General features: G+C 42.7%; 1 protein-coding gene across 16 annotated transcripts in view; it reads right to left on the bottom strand.

Annotated features, from left to right (window-relative positions):
* Positions 1–21,080, bottom strand: part of DOCK10 (dedicator of cytokinesis 10) — a 258,333-nt gene that overhangs the window by 128,500 nt on the left and 108,753 nt on the right. For all 16 annotated transcript variants that reach the window (XM_075937572.2, XM_075937573.2, XM_075937576.2 and 13 more), the window contains exon 4: positions 9,467–9,549. In XM_075937572.2, coding sequence (XP_075793687.2) covers positions 9,467–9,549 — 83 coding nt within the window. The remainder of the gene's footprint in view (positions 1–9,466; positions 9,550–21,080) is intronic.

Genomic DNA, 21,080 nt, shown 5'->3' with positions numbered 1-21,080 from the left:
TGCACACAAATAATCCCACTGACAGCCAAGTCACTCAGCACCTTTCAGTATCAAGCCCTACAGAACAGTCAGCCAGCCACACAATACAATTTGGTGGATGTTTTTAATAGAAAATAAAAGTAATTTGAATGTTTGCTGCCACCAAATAGACAAATTTAAATTGTTTTAAACTTGTTCAAAGTTAAAGGCAAGTTCTTTGGAAACCACTTTGAATATTAAGTGGCAAGCTATTAAACTGATCACATCAGGCCCCATTACTAATATAAAGAAAATATATTTACAGAATCCACACTATTCCTCAGCCATTTAAAAACACAAAATATTAAGGAACTTGAAACAGACTTAAAAAAAAGAAACAACAATAATAAAAATATTAAAGAACCAAAATCAAATAAAAGTTCAGGAATAACATATCCATTAGTTATTTCTTTCCCTAAGGTCCTCATCCCGGGCTAACGTTAGCCCAAGCATATATCCGATATCCCTGGGTCGCATAACGTCAAAGACTTTTTGCAATAATTGCAGTTCATTTTTAAGCATGAAGGAAAATAAAAGGGCATATGTCCTTTCTTGCTTCTTTATCTACTATATATTTGAGAGTTTGTCTGTCTGTGAGTGAACAAATCTATCTGTCCATTTGTTCAAGAACTTCTTCTAAACGCTTCAGAGGGGTAGTCTGTAAGGGTACGTCTACACTTGCTCCCTAGTTAGAACTAGGGATGCAAATGTAGGCGACCGAAATTGCTAATGAAGCGGGGATTTAAATATCCCACACTTCATTAGCATGATCTCGCCAGCATGTTACTCCACTCAACAGCTGTTTCAAAAGTGAAAGTGCGCGCTGGTACGCGTTAGTTCAATCCAAACCCCTTGGTTTGTGTGGAATGGCTGTCTTGTGTGGACAGACTTGTCTTGTGTGGAAAGGCTTATTATAAAAGAAGTGGTAACATCATAATAACCAAGAGAGTGAAAGTGGAGCAACTGAAACAGTCAGAGTGTTCTTTTTCAGACTTTTTAAAACGCTTTGATTTCAGGGGGTTTTTCCACACCTATGTGACTTCATTGACTAAATAACACTTTGAATAAAAGATTCTAAATTAAAGATGAAACACCTGTCAGATAAGAGGCTAGTATTCTGAGCAGACACCCCAGAGAACTCCTGGAGGTTAGCCATTATAATCAGGGAAGACCAGATTCAAGATTCCTAATGTTGCTAGAATAACAATCCCGCTCTAAAAATAAAATAAGCAATGTTTTAAAGCTTTTCTACTTATACAGCTAGATGCAGGGAGGGGGAAAGCAGAAGTCTATTTTTTTAAATGCTTTTTTAAGAAATAGTCTCAGTACCTTACCAAACAATCCCTCTCTTGCTCACAGGAGTTCTGAGTTTCTATGCTACTCAGTACTGAAAATTTACTTTTAAATGTTCATAGAGAAATATGGATACCCAAAACGACTGAAGAGCTTCCTCAAATGCAAAGGGTTAGCAAGATTCAGACACTTTGGGTACATCTAGACTACAGGCTTTTGTCGACAGAGGCTTTGTCAACAGATACTGTTGACAAAGCTTCTGTCGACAAAGAGCATCTAGACTACGTCCAGTTCTGTCGACAAAGCAAGCCGTTTTGTCGACATGAGAGTGTAGACGCAAAGGACGGTGTAGATGCAATAATGCCTTCTGTCAATAGAACTCTGTCAACAAAAGGCGTTATTCCTCATAGAATGAACTGCCGAGTTCTGTCGACGTTATGTCGACAGAACTCGGCGGTAGTGTAGATGCAGGTATAGTTTTGTCGACAAAAGTCCACTTTTGTCAACAAAACCCTGTAGTCTAGACACACCCTTTGGTTCTAGCTAAAGCATTTTTACTTTAGAATTTGTTGTACTAGTAAGACAGGTTATTTGCTTATTGAACTAAGTAACAGTTACTTGTTTTTTTTTCCTTTGAGAAAGACCTGAGAGACCAATAAGATTCCTGTTCTGTTACATCTTTAGAAACAATTCTTAAACCTCTGCCCAACTCCTACAGTGCCACAGCTGAGTGAGTATGTCTCATTAGGCAAGGGGTGTATGAGCAGTCATGGCCTTGCTTGTCATTCCAGAGCAGGGAGTACAAAGAGCGGTAGTAACTGCTGCCATGTGTGAACTTCCCCCAGCTCTTCAGGAGGCATTATGAATGCTCCTGACTATTCAGGCTAGCCCTCAGTGGTTGCAAGGGCTATGCCAGGCTAGCGCCATCTAATTCAAAGAAGGTGGGGCCCTGCTCCCCTCTGCATCAGCTCAGCATGTGCTGAGCACTTCTAAAGAACTTCTTGAGCTCTCCTAACAACTATAGATCAATGCCTGCTAAGTTAACCAGGAGTCCTCTAGATACTCCCTCAATGGCTAGTCCTGAATGCCCATCTACTCAATGCTGTCTGACTCACACTCCTCACCAAAAGTCACTTGTCCTAGCTTGATGTGAAACCCTTTTTTTGAACACTTCAGGATCAGTAGAAAGAACATCATGGGTCAGGGAGGTGACGTCTTTTCTATCCTGCACCAACTCCACGTACTCCACCTAAATAGCCATATAAAGATACAGAATCTCAAGTAGTTATGACTCAAGTACTTAACAGGAAAGTTAGGGGGGTTGCTTAGCAAATGAAGAAGAGAAACCTATTAATGAGTCAAAGCCTGATCTTATTGAATACAATGCCACAACCGAGGCTCAGAGTCAGTAACATTTCCTCTGTGCTCACTAAGAAAGAAGCATAACAGAGCAGAATATACATAGTCGTGCAAAAACAGGTAGTGAGGGAACAGATACCAAAGCAGTGTACTGTTTAGCTGGTGGAAAGGCCTACAGAAAGCCCCAAAAAAGGAACATATCCAGAAGAAAATTAGTGTTTTGTGTAATATCACTTCATGCACAGAAGGCTGAATCAATTCCCCGTGTAGCATACTGAGTTCTGTAGAGCTTCGCCAGGGATGAATTTGGCCTCAAGTGTCTACTTCAAGCAACATATCACCAAACTGTTACCACTTCCCAGTAGAAAGTGCCATTTTCAGAACAGGGAAGTTTTCACCCTGCTGAAAAGTGCTTCCCTATGCAGCTATCAATCTATATGCTGCATTAGTGTGTGACATGACACCAATTCCTCTGAGGGAAGTGAGGACCTCATAAAAGAACCATGGTAGACATAGGGCCATCTCTAGGGAGGTGGGGCACCTGGGACAACCCACCCCTCCATCCCATATCTTGCCCTACCCCAGTTCCACCCCTTGCTCCACTACCACTCTACTCTGTCCCCTAAGCTCAAAACTCCACCCCTACTCCCAAACCCTTGCCTCTGTTCCACCCCACCCCATTTCCTTCTCCCTCTGCTCCACCCCACCTTGCCTCTTCTGGACCTTGCTCCATCCCTGCCCCCACGCTGACCCTTCTCCTGAACTCTCTCCTGGCCTCTTCTCATCCCTGCTCTGCTCCCACCACATCCCCACTGTGCTCCTTCCCCAAAGCCCCAAACTCCTCCTCTCCCAACCAATGCTGTGAATCCTCAAGGTGGGGCAGAGGGGAGCTGGTGGCACTGCCATCGGCCCCCATGCTGCCCAGACCCCACATCCCCTTGAAGCACAGGGCCCCCCAAAGCACAAGGTCTGGGGCAACTGCCCCAAACCATCCAATGGACGGGATAACTCTGTATAGGGGATAACTTTGATTTGAGTGATCCTGAGCTAATTTGGTTTAAACTAAATGGGAGGCTAGACAAAAATAAATCTAGAAGGAGGATCCTTAATTTCAAATGAGATAACTTAAAAAATGTTAGGGAATTAGCGACACAAATGGATTGGATTAAAGAATACAAGGATCTGAAAGTAGAGGAAGCCTGGAATTACTTAAATCAAAGTTACAGAAATGATCTGAAGTGTGCATCCCAAGCTAGGGATGTTAGTGACTAGGGATGTTGAGTCACTACTCAGCTAGTCACTCCCTTCCTCCTCCTCCCCGCACCTTTGCTGCCTCTAATAGAGTCAGCAAGGGGGGAAGAGTAGGAGCCGATGATGGAGTGAGCCGGCTTAAAAGCCGGTTCTCCCCCAGCACCGTCTCTACAGAGGGGCAAGGTAGGAAGAGGCACAGTGGGGAGGGGGACCGGATGCCTGGTTCCCCGCTGCGTCTCTGCTTTTTAAATAGAGTAAGAGCCGGGCAGCTCTTACTCCATTTAAAAGGCAGAGCCATAGTGGGATTAGCTCCCGGAGCGGGGGAGCTAAACCTGCTGTGGCTTTGCAATTTCCCCTTTTATTGACTAATCGAGTAGTTGGTGGAAATTCCATCGACTACTCGATTAGCTGATTAAATGCAATTTAACATCCCTATCCCAAGCAAGGGGGAGAAAAACCCATAGGGAAGTGTTGCAGATCAGCCTGGATGAGCATTTCAAACAGGTAAGTAAGAGAAAGCAGAAATCCTACATAGAAGGGAAAATGGGATGAATCAGTGACGAAAGCAATAATAAGAGAATCTGTAGCCATGCAAATAAGAAAACAAGTGAAAAAGTGAGGAAACACTGAGGAAAAGATGGAGATTAAAGATAAATCTAGGCATGGCCCAACATCTAAACAAATACTTTGCCTCAGTTTTTAATAAAGATAATTAGGGGCTCAGGAGTAGTGGCAGAGCAGGTAATGGACATGAGAAACAGAAATACCAAATCCAAGGTAGAAGCCCAACTCAAACATAAAAGGCTTGGATAATCTTCAGCCAAGAATATTAAAGGAAGTGGCACATTAAATTGCAAACCCAACAGAAAGGATTTTAATTAATCTATAAATTTGTTTGGAGAATTACTGAAATGGTGCTTATTTTTAAGAAAGGGGGGAATCAATTATACTACAGGCCTATTAGTTTGACCTCAATTGTATGCAAGAACTTGGAACAAATCTTGAATGAGAAAGGAGTTAAGGAAATGAAGGTAAATACTAATTGACATAAAATACAGCAAAAGGATTTACAAAAGGTAGATTGCACATGACTGACCTTTTTCTTTGAGAACATAACTGATTTTTTAGACATAAGATCGAATCTGCCTGGAATTCAGTAAAATATTTGCTACAGTTCCACCCTGAAAATCATGTGTTAAAGTGGAGAAGATGCAGAAGATGGGAATTGAAAGGTGGACAAGGAACTGGTTAAAAAGGGAGACTGCAATGATCATAATGAAAGATGAACTGTCAGGCTGGAAGGAAGTTACCAGTGGAGTTCATCGGGGACTAGTCTTAAGACCAATATTATTTAATATATTCATTAATTAACTTAGCACAAAAAGTCAGAATGTGCTAATAAAATCTGCAAATGACACAATGTTGTGAAGTACTGACAATAAAGAGGATTACCAGAATATCATACAAGAAAATCTGGATGATCTTGAAAGGGGGAGTAATAGAAATGGGATGAAATTTAATAGTACAACATCCTGCACTCAGGAACTAACAACAAAAATTGTTGCTATAAGCTAGAGACATATCAGTTGGAAGTGACAGAGCAAGAGAAAGACCTGATTGTATTGGTCAATCACAAGGTGACTTTGTGGCTCCACTGTTACATGTCCCTAAAAAAGGCTAATGCAATCTTCAGGTGTATCAGGCAAGGTATTTCCAGGAGAGACAGGGAAGTGTTAGTACCATTGTATATTCCTGAGGGAATTCTGTGGCAAAAAAATAAAAATTTTGTGAACAAAATTTTAAAATTCTGCAAAATTCGACAAATGTTGTCCATAAATACACATTGAAGCTCCAGGAGAGGCCACTAGCTACGTGGAGGTGGGAGATGCAGCCCACTTGCCACTGTTACAAGTAAGTATCTCCCAATGGCTGGAGATGGGATACTAGGATGGGGAGGGCTCTGAGGCTATGTTTATACTGAAGGCTTCTTGGGCAAGAAGCTTTTTGCGGAAGAGATCTTCTGCAAAAACTTCTTGCTCAAGAGAGCGTCCACACTTCCAAAGCGCATCAAAAAAGCAATGTGCTTTTGCACAAGAGAGCATCCAGACTGCATGGAGGCTTTCTTGAAAGAAAGCTCTGATTGCTCACCACAGAATGGCCACCAGGGCACCTGTGTTTTTTCTTCTTTCCTGTTTTTGCTCCAAAAAAACCCTCTTGCCTGTCCACACACACCTTTTTGCACAAGAACCCTTGCGCAAAAAGGAGTTATTTCTCGAAGAAGGAGGAATACCTACGCCGGAAAAACCCCTCTCTTCTTTCATTTTACTTATGCAAACATATGCTTGAGGTGTGCATGCTCTGAGAGGTTTTGCGCAAAAATGACTGGTTTTGTAAAAAAAAACTCTGTAGTGTAGACCTAGCCTGAATTACTATAGAGAATTTGTTTCTTGGACATCTGGCTCATGAGTCTTGGCGATATGCTCAGGGTCCAAATGGCCTCCAAATCTGCTGTCTGGAAAGAATTTTCCCCATGTGAGACTGGCAGAGACGTTGGGTATTTTGGGGCCTTCCTATCTAGCATATGCCACAATCATGATTTGGAGACTTGAATAATTCAACCAGAAGTTATGGATGTATTACAAGAGTGTATGGACAAATTTCTGTGGCTTGCAGTGAATAGGAGGTCTGACTATATAATTACAATGTTCTCTTCTGGCCTTAAAGTTGAATCTAAGAGAACCGACGGATTCCTCTTTAGACATGATAGTACAAATGCTCAGTGCTATGTGATGAGTGCTCTATGTAAAATGCTCTAAACTATGGCTAATGGACAAGGGCGTCATTTCAGAAGAACCCGGGGGTGGGACAGCAGCTGTTCATACCAGGATGCTGCTTGCTTTTCTTCCCATTCCCCATACTATCAGGGAGCGAAAGCAAAACGCATGGCTTGTGTGCAAGCCTCTCACTCCTGACTGGTGAGGGGAGGAGCAGAGGAGTAATTCACAAAATCTGTGTAGTTTCCCCTCGCTCCCTGATAGTCAGGGGAACAGGAAAAAGAGCAAGCAGCATACTGGTATGCACAGCTGCTGCCCCCCACCCTGCTCTCCTGAAATGGCATCCTTGCTCAGCTTACAGGGAACTCTGCTTGAAGACATTCTTATTTTTAACACAGAGGTGCAGCCTACAATGGTCACAGTATCTGATGCTCTATCTAAGCATCACAATAAAAGGAGGCTATTTGCAACTGGCTTCATTCAAGGCAAATCAGGTTCACTCTCTTGTCCAAATGCCAGTGCAGCTATCAGTTTGGCAATGTTTGGATAGACCTGGTGTAAAGTTTCTTTAGAGATTCAAGAGAATGTACACTGGAAGGTCTCAGTCATACTCTGTTATATAAGCAAAATGTGCAGGTTTTGACAATAACCCATTATGTGGAAACAAGACCCCATAATATCCCAGGTGGATGTGAAAAGTAGAGAACTGCTGACAGCAGTGAAAATGGACTAACACAACCTCCGTGGAAGACAGTGTACATACGGAGTACAAATTACTTTCATGCAAAATACTACAAACTCCATGTCAGAAACAGTTTCAACTTGTTGAATATTTCATAAGAGGGACAGTACTTGTAAACCTGGACTGAAAAATACTGCGTTTTCAATTTCCTCTCCTGCACACACAGACCATCATTTTAAAATATAAGCTGTCCTGCAGAGCAAAAAGTTAGCTAAACACAACAGCATCTAAGAACGGTGTCACTGTTTTTCTTTGCCTCTAGGATTAACACACTCTCTGTCCATAGTAAGATTCATAAACAAGAGAGGAATTGTAGATAGAAAGGAAGGCTTATAGTACATGCTCTGTGTGCAGAGCATCTGAAGAAAACTGTAAACGGAGATCTTAAGACTGCTCCAAGAATAGATTCAGCTTGTACCATCTCTCATCCTTAATCCAATCAGCATCCAGAGAATCAATTCCTGCAGTTGGCTATTCCTTGCTCTTGTTGCAATCCTTTTTACAAGAATGCAGAATCACAATTTTAATGCCTCGAATTCTGAGGAAGATGGAGTTAATGTTCATTTCTGTGTTCTGTAATTTCATTTGCTGCTCACTATTGATCTCTATTTTAAAGCATATGCTTCTTGTTGGGAAAATGTGGTATTAGGAACAACCGCACTTGTACACAGGCCCATACTCAGGGGCGTGTATGTGAAGGGGGGGAACTCATCCCCTCATAATCCGATTCCGGCCGGACTGGGGAAGGCTGGGATGGTGTGTTGCGTGAGCCTCCCTCCCCTATGCTCTTGCTTGCTAGGGGAAGGCTAGGGCTGGTAACCCTCTCTCCCCCAGGAGCAAGCCGGAGGCGGGGCTGGGCCACCATGGCAGGAGCAGGGCAGCCACCGGCCCCTCCCATGGCTCTGGCTGACTGCTGCAGCCATGGCCCGGCCAGACAGGGGCTGATTTTGCCCCAGCTCTCCCAGGCAGCCAGGAACTTTTTGGAATATAGTTTTTCACTTACAATATTACAGCAAGATACCAGAAGGTAATTTCTATAAAACCTTTATTACTGCATAAACTTTTAGTATGTTATAACTTTTAGTGTGTTATAACAAAATCATTTTACCAATGACTGTTTCTACTCAAATTTTTCATTATGCGCACACATTGCATGACTAATTTGAACTCCTTTGTATTTAAAAAAATTGCAGTCCATATTTACAAAAAAAACACCCCCTCCATAGAAATCTCTGCATATGGGCCTGTATAGTACCTAGAAAATGGCACAAAGACTTTCATTTCTCTTCCTTGAAGCCAAGGAATATCATCATCTACTAACTTCCACAACTTTTACATGCTTTTACTTCACTGACTTCAAGAAAACTGACTCCTGATTTCCATTAGTGTAACTAAGAAGAGACTCATGCCTAATGGCTGCAGAATGCTTTATGAGGATGGTTATAATGAAACCATGACCAAGTCCTACCATACGTTTATTTTGTAACCTACATCCCATGGAAATGTTCATTATTCACACAACAGCCAATTGCTGTAAAAGCTGAAGACCTTGAGAAACATGTGCACATACACTCTTGCATTATTCGTCACAGGCCAGATTCTAAATTCATTTATTTTGGTGTAAATCCAGAGTAACTAAACAATCTACTCCAATTTTATATCACCATAACTGACAGGAGAATTAGGCATGGGTAAAACAGTGATCACATTTATTCTTTTGAATAACAATGAAAAGCAGGCTAGTCTGTACCAATCAGTATTTTGCATATACAAATCATAATAAAGAATAGTAATTTAATTGAATATAGATTAAAAGAGTTTAGTAGATATAACTGAAGCTGTTTGCAGAGCCTTGGCCACTGTGATCCTAAATCCTTGCCTCTGCTTTTTTTTTTGTTTGTTAAATGTGGCTCAGTCTGTTTATTACAAAACAACCACATTTAGGAAGGAGGAAAGTGGAAAATTGACGTGACTCAGGGAAACAGAACCGAACTGGAAAAAGAAAATGCAGAACTTGTGAAGTTCTTACTGTGGTAAGTGTCGAAAATCTCCCGAATACTTTTCATATTTGTAGTTCACAACGTGCCACTGAGAATTGTAATATTTACAAGCCTAAAAAGAAAGGAAAAAAATAGATTATTTCAACTTATTCATATTCAGAAAAGGCTACAGGACAACTCCAGCAGTCTTTCTTTCTAGAGACACACATTTTCTCTTGTTTCATTGCTATTCTTAAAGGAAAATCAATTTCACATTTCTTATCGTATTAGAGCACTATTTCCCATTTAAATCAAAGGTGACTTTTTAAAAATGACTCATGTGTGTGGAAGCAACCTAAAGTAGATAACTGACTTCATCTTCCTGGAAGTATTTATTAAATTATTACTATAAAACCTTGATAGATTGGTACTTTATGACCCTGACTATCTGCACTTCCATAAATTATAAATCTTCCTTTGTGCCTTACTTCATTACCTATCTTCCACAATAACTAGATTTATCCTACTACTTAACTTAAATTCTCTCTGCTACAGCTTAGGCCCATTATTTTTTGTTCTGCCCTCCAGGACTGATCCTTATCATCTTTATAACATCCTGTAATGTATTTCTGGACAGTTATGTCTCACTTGAGTTGTATTTTTTCACACTGAATTTCCCCAGTTCTCTTAACTTCCCCTCATAATTCTTATTTTTCAAACCTTTTGTCAGTTTTGTAGCTCTCTTCTGAACTCTCTTTAATATGTTCATGTCTCTTTTGAAACGTGGTGCCCAAAGCTGAATGCAAGTTGTACTTGAGGTCTATTCTGTAGAATAGAATTACGGTATCGCTCATTTTTGTAGAAATTATTAATGTGGTAACTATGGCATGATGTCCTTAGTTGAACAATATAACATTGTTGAGGCATATTTAATGTATGACCTATTATCATGTTACTCATTTTAACAAAGATTCAAATTGCCAAGCAAAAAAATATTGGTGGAGAGGAACAAGAAATGTGTATGTTTACAGGTAGCCTATAACATTGCAACAAGGAGAATGGAGCAGATTATATCATAGATTTCTGGAAACTGTGGTTATAAATCACACTGTGGAAATTAATACCAGTTGAACCTCTGTCATCCAGGATTCTCTGGTCCAGCAGGACCATAGATGTCGCTGGACCAGAGAGCCCCAGCCACAAAGGTCGCCAGCAGCTGGGAGCTCAGCTAGGCAGGCAGCATGGAGGGCTAGCTAGCGGCCAGCATCTGGAGCAGTGCTGGGCTGGAAGTCCCGCCAGCTGAGAGCATAGCCCCTGCTGGATGGTGTTGCGGAGCTGCCGCCATCCGGGTACACAGAGCCCCTACTGACTGGGGGCATGGATCTGCTGTCGCCTGGGGGCAGGGAAGACCCTGCAGCTGGAGGCATGGAGCCCGTGCAGCTTGGGAGCACAGAGCCGCTGCTGGCTGAAGGCAGGGAGATGCACGGACCAGAGCGGGGTAGCAGCCAGGAGTGGAGCCCCGAAAATGGCTGGGGGCAGCAGACTGGCCGGAGGGGAACCTCAGAAGAGCCAGAGGCTTGACCTCCTCTGGTCTGGCAAACTCCCTCCTTAGGGGCCACTCAAGTCCTGAGGATGCCGGACTAGGAAGGTGCAACCTGTAATTGTATAGGTATGTTAAAAATTACTCCACTATTCTGTCATTATGAGCATGCTAAGTACTTTAGTCAATTCATTAGAGTTAAATGGTATGTTAATGGACTCATGCTACAGGCTCCTTGACCACAAAACTAGTTCCTCTTCTGCAGTTACTAGTGTCTGCAGATAAAATAGCCATGGCATTTATGGTTTTTAATCACAGAAAAAAGATTTCAGCCACTCTATAACTCAGAACCAGATCCCGCTAAGAATCTTTACCGACTAAACTTTCTAATTATGTCTGTTTATCTGGTTATCTTCCTGCTCTCCTTATTCTGATCCGTCTGTCAAGCTCAACAGGATTACTCACATGCATAAAGCTAAACAGTAGTGTTTTCAGGACCAGGCACCTAGAGTTGACCTTTGGGGCTCAGAAAGCCCAGTTCTAATAGTCCTCTCTTTTGGAAGCCGTAAGGAGAACTGGACCTATTTATGGAGGAGATACTGATAGGTTATGACCGCCACAATTATAGGATCCAATATGGATGTGAATGAGTAGTTGAGCAGACAATTAACCGATAAGCCTAGGCTTCTTGACTACTTGACACCAAGGGGGGGTAGGAATTAGGAGCTGGGGCTGGAGCAGCCTCTGTCCAATGCCAGCCAGGGCCACCATGGGCAGAGGCTGCTTTGTGAGAGCCTACCCCACCTCTCCCCCACAGCAGCCTCTGTCCATGGGGAGCTTTGACCTCCCTCTCCCCAGACAGGGGCTGCTGCTGCCTCTGATACAGAGGCAGCAGCATGGGGCGGCAGGCAACCTGTCCATGACGGGAACTAGTTTTAAACTGGCTCCCACCTGGCACCCCACGCTGTTGTTTCTGATAAAGAGGCAGCAGCACAGGGTGGCAGAGGGCTCCCCGGGTATGGGGCCAGAGTGCACTGGCTGCCAGCCCCACTTCCGGCTACTACAGAAAAGTTGAATAACCGCTAAGAATTCATGCAGTTTGTCGACTATTCTATTACCCGCTTTTAACATCCCTAGTATCCAAGTACCCTCCAAGAATTTAAAAAGACAAACACTGGGCTGTCATTTGCATTACGAGACTCTGTGAATGTGGAGGGGTGGCACAGTGGGATTAATACTGGCAGCCGACATAATGAGACTTGGGCCTTGTCCTCTGTGCACACTCCTTCAGGAGCAGCAGCAGTGGTCCTCTTAGGTGGGACACGAGAAAACATGGGGAGAAGAGGAAAGGGAAACTGGCCTACACTCTTAACTGCAGCAACTGACAGTTGGGGGAAAGGACACATATCAGGGCAGGGAGATAAAAGGAAAGGAAACAGTAGAAGATGGAGAGAGATTTCTGAGTGGGACAAGGGAGGAAAATGGATCTCATGGAAAACCGAGGGATGAGAGGAGAGAGAATAGACTAAGAGAGAGATCACAGAGGCTAGAGAACAGAGAACTGAGAATGCCAGGAGTAAAAGCTTGACAAAATGAAATGAGGAGAACATGGACATTAAAAAGACAGGACAGAATAGGTCTGTGAGACTAAACCCCATTCCAAGGAATGTTCCCGCCTGGCCTCTCCACAGCCTGCCCTCGCTCTATGGTGGTATCACACTCTGTGGGAAAGGAGCAGTCAGGATTTGGCCATTAATATGGAAAATGCTGTCAGCCTTCTGGGGTGAGGTCTGATGATCTTCCAAATTGTGGGTGGTTTTTTCAAAATGGCTCAGCCTTGGCCTAATGCTACTCGCACTGAAGTCGATAAAACTTCTTTGAAGATGTGACCACAAATTAAAAAAAAAAAAAAAACACAAGCCAGGGACAGGATAATTTAAAATTACTTTTTTTCCCCAATCTCTTTTTGATTTTACAGTATATAAAACAAAATAACAAGGAAACAGCTACAAATTCATACACTCTCCCCTCCCACATAAACGCTGAATGAAATACATTAACATATATGTCCTCCCAATCACTACAGTAATAGGTTCATTCTGAACGTATGGGGTGAAATTCTATTCTGATTTATATCCCACTGACTTTAATGGTGCTGCATGAAAATGAGGAACAAAAATATCACCAGATCAGACAGGCAGATAGGATCATAAATTATGGTTTAAAAGATAAACAGCTGGACTAATGCAATTATTGACATTAAATGGAAGTGGAGGACACTCAGCACCTTGCAGGATCACTGCCCATCTTAATGTGGCACATTGATGTAAATGGGGAATTTAACAATGGACTCCAATGACAGCAAAATTGAGGCCTTTCTGCAGATTCATAGGTGGACAGAAACAATCGCACCTTTGTATTTCTTTTGTGGTTTAAGTTTTAGTTAAGTCAGTCTGGTGGCTATCTGAGACATAGTAAGTGAATATTTACAATATATATACTGTATTACATGAGCCAGTGAAAAAAATCATTCCGTGAATTGGATCAGAATGAGGAGAACATGGACATTAAAAAGACAGGACAGAATAGGTCTGTGAGACTAAATTCACACTTCATACACTGTCTATTTGACACACAAAAAGAAACTGATTCCTTTAAAGAAAGAGCTGATTTTTCCTGTCCTACTTTCATTACTGATTAGAATACTTAAAAATGCAATCAATTCATGTACAATGGACTCAACACAGGACATTATTTGTTAACATTATAGGCTCCTTACGATGTGTCTAAAAATAGCTATGAATAATATATAGAGCAGGCCACAATGTTTTAACTTAGTAAAAATAAAGGTTTCTTGTGCTTCTTGAAGAAGAGAGTAATCAAAATCATAAAATGAAGGAACAAGAAGCACATTCAAGTAACACTCAGAGAAATCAGAGGCAAATAGAAATCAGAGGCAAATACATTTAAAGGAATAGCCTTATCTCTAGCTAGCATGTTGTGCTTAGGAACTGCAGTCTGTCATACACTTGAGCGGGCTGAACATTTTCCAACCATTTTTTTCACCAGAAAATACTGAAACAGAACTGAAACATCTGTATTGATTGCATCAACATCTTCTATGGGAAATTAATTAACTATGGAGGGAAACGCATTAGATCAGAAGGCTGGAGCCCTATTAGAGGATAAGCTTGGGCAAAATTCAGTTGCCCCCCTAACTCTGATGGGGTATGTCTACACTGCAAAGTTAATTCAAAATAACAGCCGTTGTTTCAAATTAACTTTAATAGCGTCTATACATGCAAACTGCTATTTCGAAATTAATTCGAAATAGCAGAGTGCTTAATTTGAATTTGGTGAACCTCATTCTATGAGGAGTAATGCCAAATTCAAAATAGCTATTTTGAATTAAGTGCTGTGTGGACACTTAATTCGAAATAGGGGGCCTCCAACCCTTCCCAGGGAGCCCTGATGGCCACTCTGGGCACAACCAGGAAAATGGACTCTTCTCTCCCCCAGCCCCAGAGCCATTAAAGGAGTAGACTCTGGCCACGGTGCCTGTGCCAGCTCCAAGCCTGCCAGCCCAGAGCCAGCCGTGGCCACCGGGGCCCCTGACCCAGTGGCCCCAAAACATGAGCCAGCAAGCCACTGGCAGTCAGCCCTCCCCCGCTCCCTAGGAGCAGTCTGACAACTCCCAGGAGCCTGACAGGGGTTGGAGAAGGCGGGTGTCTTCCTGGTCCAGGTGGGCGCCTTCCTGGTGAAGATCATGGACCTTATTCAGGTTTGGGGGAGGATGCCCCCAACGTCCATGATTTCCACACTAGACGGAGGAATGCGGCCGTCTATGGCAGGATAGCTGCCAACCTGTCCACCAAAGGCCACATACGAACCCAGGAGCAGGTTTGCATGAAAATCAAGTTTGTCTGGCAAGACCCCCAACCCTGGGCCCTGAGCTTCCCCTCCCCCTTCTTTCCCTTGCTTCCCCCTTCCAGCTCCCTCCTCTCAGGTTTCCCCTTCCTCTCCCCCACCCTCTTTCTTCCCCTTTCCCACCTCCTTTTCCAAATCTCCCCAGAGGTTCATCCCCCCAGTTTTGTTCAATAAACCCAGTTTCTATTTTTGAACATACATGTCTTTTGTTTGACATCAGAAAGGGAAGCTAGAGAGGGGTAAGAAGGGCTGGCCTGAGCCCTTTTGGCACCCTGGGCCCAGGCGTGCGGCATGGCCCCATGGCGCACAGCACATGCGAGCACCGGCCACGGCCGCTGGCACGCAGCCTGGGGCCCGCACGCAGCCTGGGGCCCACCCCCAGGGTGCTCAGCACATGCGCGGGCTGGTCACGGCCGTTGGTGCACAGCCCGGGGCCTGCCCCTGGGATGCACAGCACATGCGCTGCCCAGCCTGGCCCGGCCAGCGCTGCTGGAGTGCACGCCGGGCCGTGCAGGGCCCCGCAGCCATGGTGGGGAAGGGCACTGCTGGCCAACGCTGCGCGCCTCTTACAGCTGCTATCAGGCGCCCCTCATCGATTGGCACCCTGAGCAGCTGCCTGGCTCGCCCATGCCTCCGTCCGGCCTGGGGGTAAATGGAAGGACGTGAGGGAGGAATGGGGCATGAGCCCCGGTGGGGAGGACCGGAGTGGCTCTGAGGGCTCCTTGGGGTGGACGCTCTTCCTAAGGGCCTCCTGGATCCTGACAGCCCCCCGATGAACCAGCAAGTGCAGCCGGGCTGATAGCAACGACCCCATGAGACGCACTGGCATGCCCAGGGGCAGCTCTGGCTCCATGTGGCCGAGTGCTGTGGTTTCCCGAGTGCAGGCACTCAGGGCACTCCAAGCCAGGACTGCTTTGCTGTCCCTCATCGAGGTAGACAAGCAAGTGGGGAACCCTGAGAACTGTCTGTCTGGGGTGAGGGTAGGCCCCTTTAAGCACGGAGCTCAGTTAGCCTCAGGCAGCAGCCCCACACACTAAGTCCTAACCTGATGCCCTGACGACACTGGTTCTGGCCAGCCTTAACTTTGGTTCAGGGTCCACTCAGTGTGGACGCACTATTTCGCAATAGCAAAATACTATTTCGAAATAGGTTTTGTGTGTAGATGCGTTAATTCGAATTAGCTTAATTCGAATTAACTATTTCAAATTAAGTTAACTCGAATTAATGCTGTAGTGTAGATGTACCAATGGAGAGTCATTACCAAGGGATGGATAGCCCTAGTAGGGTGCAAAGAAGATTAGTTATGGGACAGGTAAGGCTTGGCACTTATTTGCATCAGTTCTTTTGTTCTATCCACCCATTGTCATACCTGCAGATTTTGATGATTTTTTTCCCTTTGCTTTCCCATCCACTGGCCAACCTTTCCCTGCAAAAACTCAGCACCTTCAGCTTCTCAGTGTTTGTTTTTGTGGGGACAGTGTGATGGCTGCCACACTGAAAGGGGCACTTCATAGGGCAGCCATGTTATAGGTTTGCTCTGCAATGCAAATTACTATTTTGAAAAAAAAAGAAAAAGAAAATGAAATAAGAGAAGCAGAACTGAATAGAGTACCTGGAAACCCCTTGAAAATGGCCAGTTCCCCTTTCTTCACAGTTTACATTCTCATTAAGATCTCTGCAAGCTTGAAGAAGTCACTTATCTAATCATTTTATGCTACTACTACTACTACTAATATGGAATTATATAGAAGTGTGCATAGAACGGTTATGTCACTTCATCCACCACTTGAAATCTAGTGCCTCTGAGGTGAAAAGCAGCAGCTATTAAACAGTGAAGGGCAACACTACAGAAAGAGTTTTAAAACAGGAAGCAAAAAACATCATAAATAAGTGAAACCACACAGGGATATTGGAAGGCAAAATTTACTAGAATTACCAATTCTGGAATTTAGCCAGCACCTTGAATTAATCCCCCTAAGTCATATGAAAAGCATGAGACTACTTCTATTGGCCACAAGCTTTTGGGAGGGCCTTTGTTTTACAACTTTTGAACCTGTTCCAATTTCATACACCTCATATAATAAAATTTAGTGATTGAGATTCCTAGATTTTACCAGCCCTAAAGATTAAAATATGCAATTAATTCACTGTTTACTTCTCCAGGTAATGTAAATGCAGGTTCTGTCTAAGACAGCCTGCATGCACTTGTACCTCACTCCTTTAAAGCACTGAAGACATATAGCTTTTGAAAGTCTTCAGCATGGCTAATAAAGACTTTGGTTTATTTTAGATGGTGTCTCTGACCAACTTCAGTTTCTATTTTAATGTAACTTTGAAATGTAAAAGAATGAAAGTATGTGAAGTGTGTATAAAAAAAACTTAAGTAACTGACTGCACCTACCAAGAACGCCTTTCAATAATTAGGAAGAGAGTGGTTGTAAACTGCAACTTCTTTAGAGTTAAGCTTAATACAGCTTTTGGTTTAATAACCAACATTTACAAGTCTTAGGGTATGAGTACACTGCATGGCTATTTCGGGATACTGGAGGTATCCCCTGTCAACACATGCCACCTGTTATTTTGAAATATTTTTCAAAATAATGGGTGTGCTATTTCGCTATCCCAGTAAACTTCGTTTCACATGAGATAAGGGATGGCTCAAAATAGCACATTATTTTAAAATCTGATGCTGTGTAGACATGCCAAATTTCAAAATAAGCTATTTTGAAATAGATTCGAGATACGATACGCAATTTGCATAGTGCAAGTATCTTATTTCAAGTTTAGGGCGCTATGTAGACGCACCCTTCAAGAGATATGGTACTGTAGCGTGAATACAGAACCCCTCTAGGGTGAATGACTTGGGAACTAAAGAATAACTGATTACAGTAGACTTCCGATAATCCAGAACCTATGGGACCTAGATGCTGCCGGATTATCAAATATGCCGGACTATCAGGAGGTACTATAAGATGCTTATATATATACTGTATACATTATATACTGTATATAAAGTGTTCTTAACCCTTTTTATTATACATCAGGGCTACGTCTACATTGGCATCCCTTTCCGGAAAAGGGATGCTAATGTGACGAGTCGGAATTGCAAATCCGCGGGGATTTAAATATCCCCCGCGGCATTTGCATTTACATGGCTGCCGCTTTTTTCCGGCTTGGGGATAAGCCGGAGAAAAGCAACAGTCTAGACGCGATTCTCCGGAAAATAGGAATAAGATTCTCCTTGAAAGTAGGAATAAGAAATCCTCCGGAAAAGGGCTTATTTTCCGGAGAATCGCGTCTAGACTGGCGCTTTTCTCCGGCTTATCCCCAAGCCGGAAAAAAGCGGCTGCCATGTAAATGCAAATGCCGCGGGGGATATTTAAATCCCCCGCGGATTTGCAATTCCGAAGTGTCTAATCTGCATCCCTTTTCCGGAAAAGGGGTACAGTGTAGATACAGCCAAGGTATACTGTAATATTTTAGTTTTTTTAAGCCCTTTTTACCCTTTTTGCTCAGTTCAGCTGCTGCCGCTGTTAACTCGTGACTCATTTTTTGCTGAAGCTCACTTACTCACTAGGCTTTTGCCATTGTGATGCCGGACTATCAGGAGTGCCGGACTATTGGATGCTGGACTATTGGTGTTTTACTGTATTACTTGTTGGTGTTTTTAGGAAGCCTAAACTAAAAAGGAATATACATTAAAGAATCTTACTATAGTGGGTACGTTGAAACAAACCACATATATCTACTAAATTAAATGTCAATGTTAAAGATATAATAATTATTATTACTTCACTTTGATATATTGCTTTTCATCTGAAAGGATCCCCAAGTACTTTAAAGAGGATTTTTATGAATTGTAAGGATAAAATGTAGCCATTTCTAAGGTGGAAGAAGAAAGCTATTCTGACCCAACAACTCTACAAAACACATTTGCCCTGTATCACACAGAAATAGTTACGTCTGTGTGGAGTGTAAAATGTTGCCATTCTGAAATGGAAGCCTTCTGCACATTCACTGAAGTGTAATGGTACGTCTACACAGCGGTGCTATTTTGGCATAACGTCCGTTATCCCGAAAAGCATTCTGGCCATCTTAAAAGCAAGAAATACATTTAAAATAAAGGGTTTGTTATTTTGCCATCCTGTAAACCTTGCTGCACAAGGATTAAGGGACTCGTTGGAATAGTACTCTATTTCTAAATTAGTGCCAAATTTTGAAATAGGCTATCTTGAAATAAGCTACACAATTTGCCTAACTCAAATTGCATATCTCATTTCGAGCTATGTGCTACTGTATGGACATACCCTAAAAGACTCACAGGGTGCATAACAAAAGAGAATTGAACCCTTTAGGTTTGTTTTTGGAGAAGAAGTAGCACTTGTACTCTGGTGATATTGTTAAACTTTGATTTGTTTACTCAAAAATCTTGTATTCAAATACATTGGTTAGATTTTGCAGCTGTCACATGCAAGGTGTTAACAGATGCTGTATCCCTTTAATACCTGGTTTCCAGTTCCTTATTAATCTTGTTTGTCACAGTCTGTAAAGGAACAACTGGACAACAAACTGCACTGGGAAGAAGCTAAGGGCAACTCTTAATGGTAAAGATGCGGTGAAATGCTAGCAGGAGCTGCAGGTATTCTGGCTAAACCAAAGCCCATAGAAGATGTTTTTCTATTGATTTGGGTCAGGCCCATAGAGTAGAAGGAAAGCAGCACACTTCTCTGGAAATGTTGGGGAAGTACAGAGTAGAACAGCCTTCACTACATGCATTTAAAAGGTGCAACATGTGCTCCTTCCACTTTGGTAAGACCTGGATGCAGCCAGAGCCCAGCTCCTGTATTGGGGAGTTCAACGTGTCTGGCCAAAGATCTTCTTGGACACTAGGTTCTGATCCAAAGGCCTCAGAAGTACATAGGAGTCTTTTCATTGGCTTCAGTGGGCAAAGGAACAGACCCACAATTCACAAGGACTGGGAGTGCTGCTACTTATTGCAACCCACTTCCTCACCAACCTGCATTATCTTCCTTCCTCCCCTGCACATCCTTCAGAACCAGCCACCACCTGGCCCTTATCACACCCTGCCCAAAATATATATAGTGATAGCTATCATTTTTAGAGAGAGTATTGTTCTCATAATTGTTTGTAAAAGAAGCTGGAAGACTGAAACTGACAGTGACTCTCTGATTGTTCCCTTTCCCTTTTAGATGCACACACCAGCTTGCAACAGTGGGTAGGGTACATTACAGTTATATACCACAGGAAGTTTTGGTACCCAGAATTTTATCACTAATTGTAACACACACAATCCCATAATCCTTTATATTGCCAGTGCAAAAATAGTGAGGACCACTAATCTATCTGCATAGTCCAGAAGTCAGGACTGTACGAGGTTACACTGAGAATCTTTCCTTTTAAATGGATGCTTACATTCAACAAAGTAATGGGACCAATTCATCTTTGTGTGTTGGGATCAGTCAGATCCCTGCCAGCACTGAAAGGAAAATATAGATGACTAATTGTACCATATAGAAAGATGAAATTACAGGGTTTTATTTGGATATTTTAGCCCCTGGCCACTAAGCCATGGCTGGGGCAGCGAGGAAGGATAATTGAATACTGAAGAATATGAAAGAATATTTAGACAACAAAACTGGGACCACAATTCAGTGCCTTTAGGGGTGTTTTAGACAAATGGAACCCAAGACCTTATTTTTCTTTGGCTTATAAAGTTTCTGGGATCTTCATAAATCTGGGTATCCAATTTAATTTTTCAACCTGCTGTCAGCCTTGAAAGAATAAACCATTCTTTTGATATCCCTTTGCCATAAGAAAAAAAAATCTCCTAAGAGCAATGAGAAGATGAGTAGTGTGGGCTCATTCCATTATCATTAAGCTTAGATCCAGCTTCCGAAAGAAAGGGGACTCACCCACAAATCAGTCCTGTGGCCCTTCATTTGTAATACTACATCTGGTGACATTTTGTTAGAATGAGAAGGGAATATCTATACCCTATATCTTCATTTCCAAGAATACCCTGGCTCCAAAGGACCTTAGTGTTATGTTTATGCAGAGTAAGGAGACGATTGAATATTAAAAACTGTTTCCAGCTAGGGAATCTAATTTACTTCATATATTTTTGTCTTGGAAGCGTGAAGTGGAACACATGTATTTCTATTTTAAAATTTAGTTTA

Source organism: Pelodiscus sinensis, chromosome 10 (genome assembly GCF_052426305.1).
Source record: "Pelodiscus sinensis isolate ZL-2025 chromosome 10, ASM5242630v1, whole genome shotgun sequence".
NCBI classification, from domain to species: Eukaryota; Metazoa; Chordata; order Testudines; family Trionychidae; genus Pelodiscus; species Pelodiscus sinensis.
Note: the sequence above shows the minus strand (reverse complement) of the source record. Positions and strands in the feature narration are given on the sequence as shown.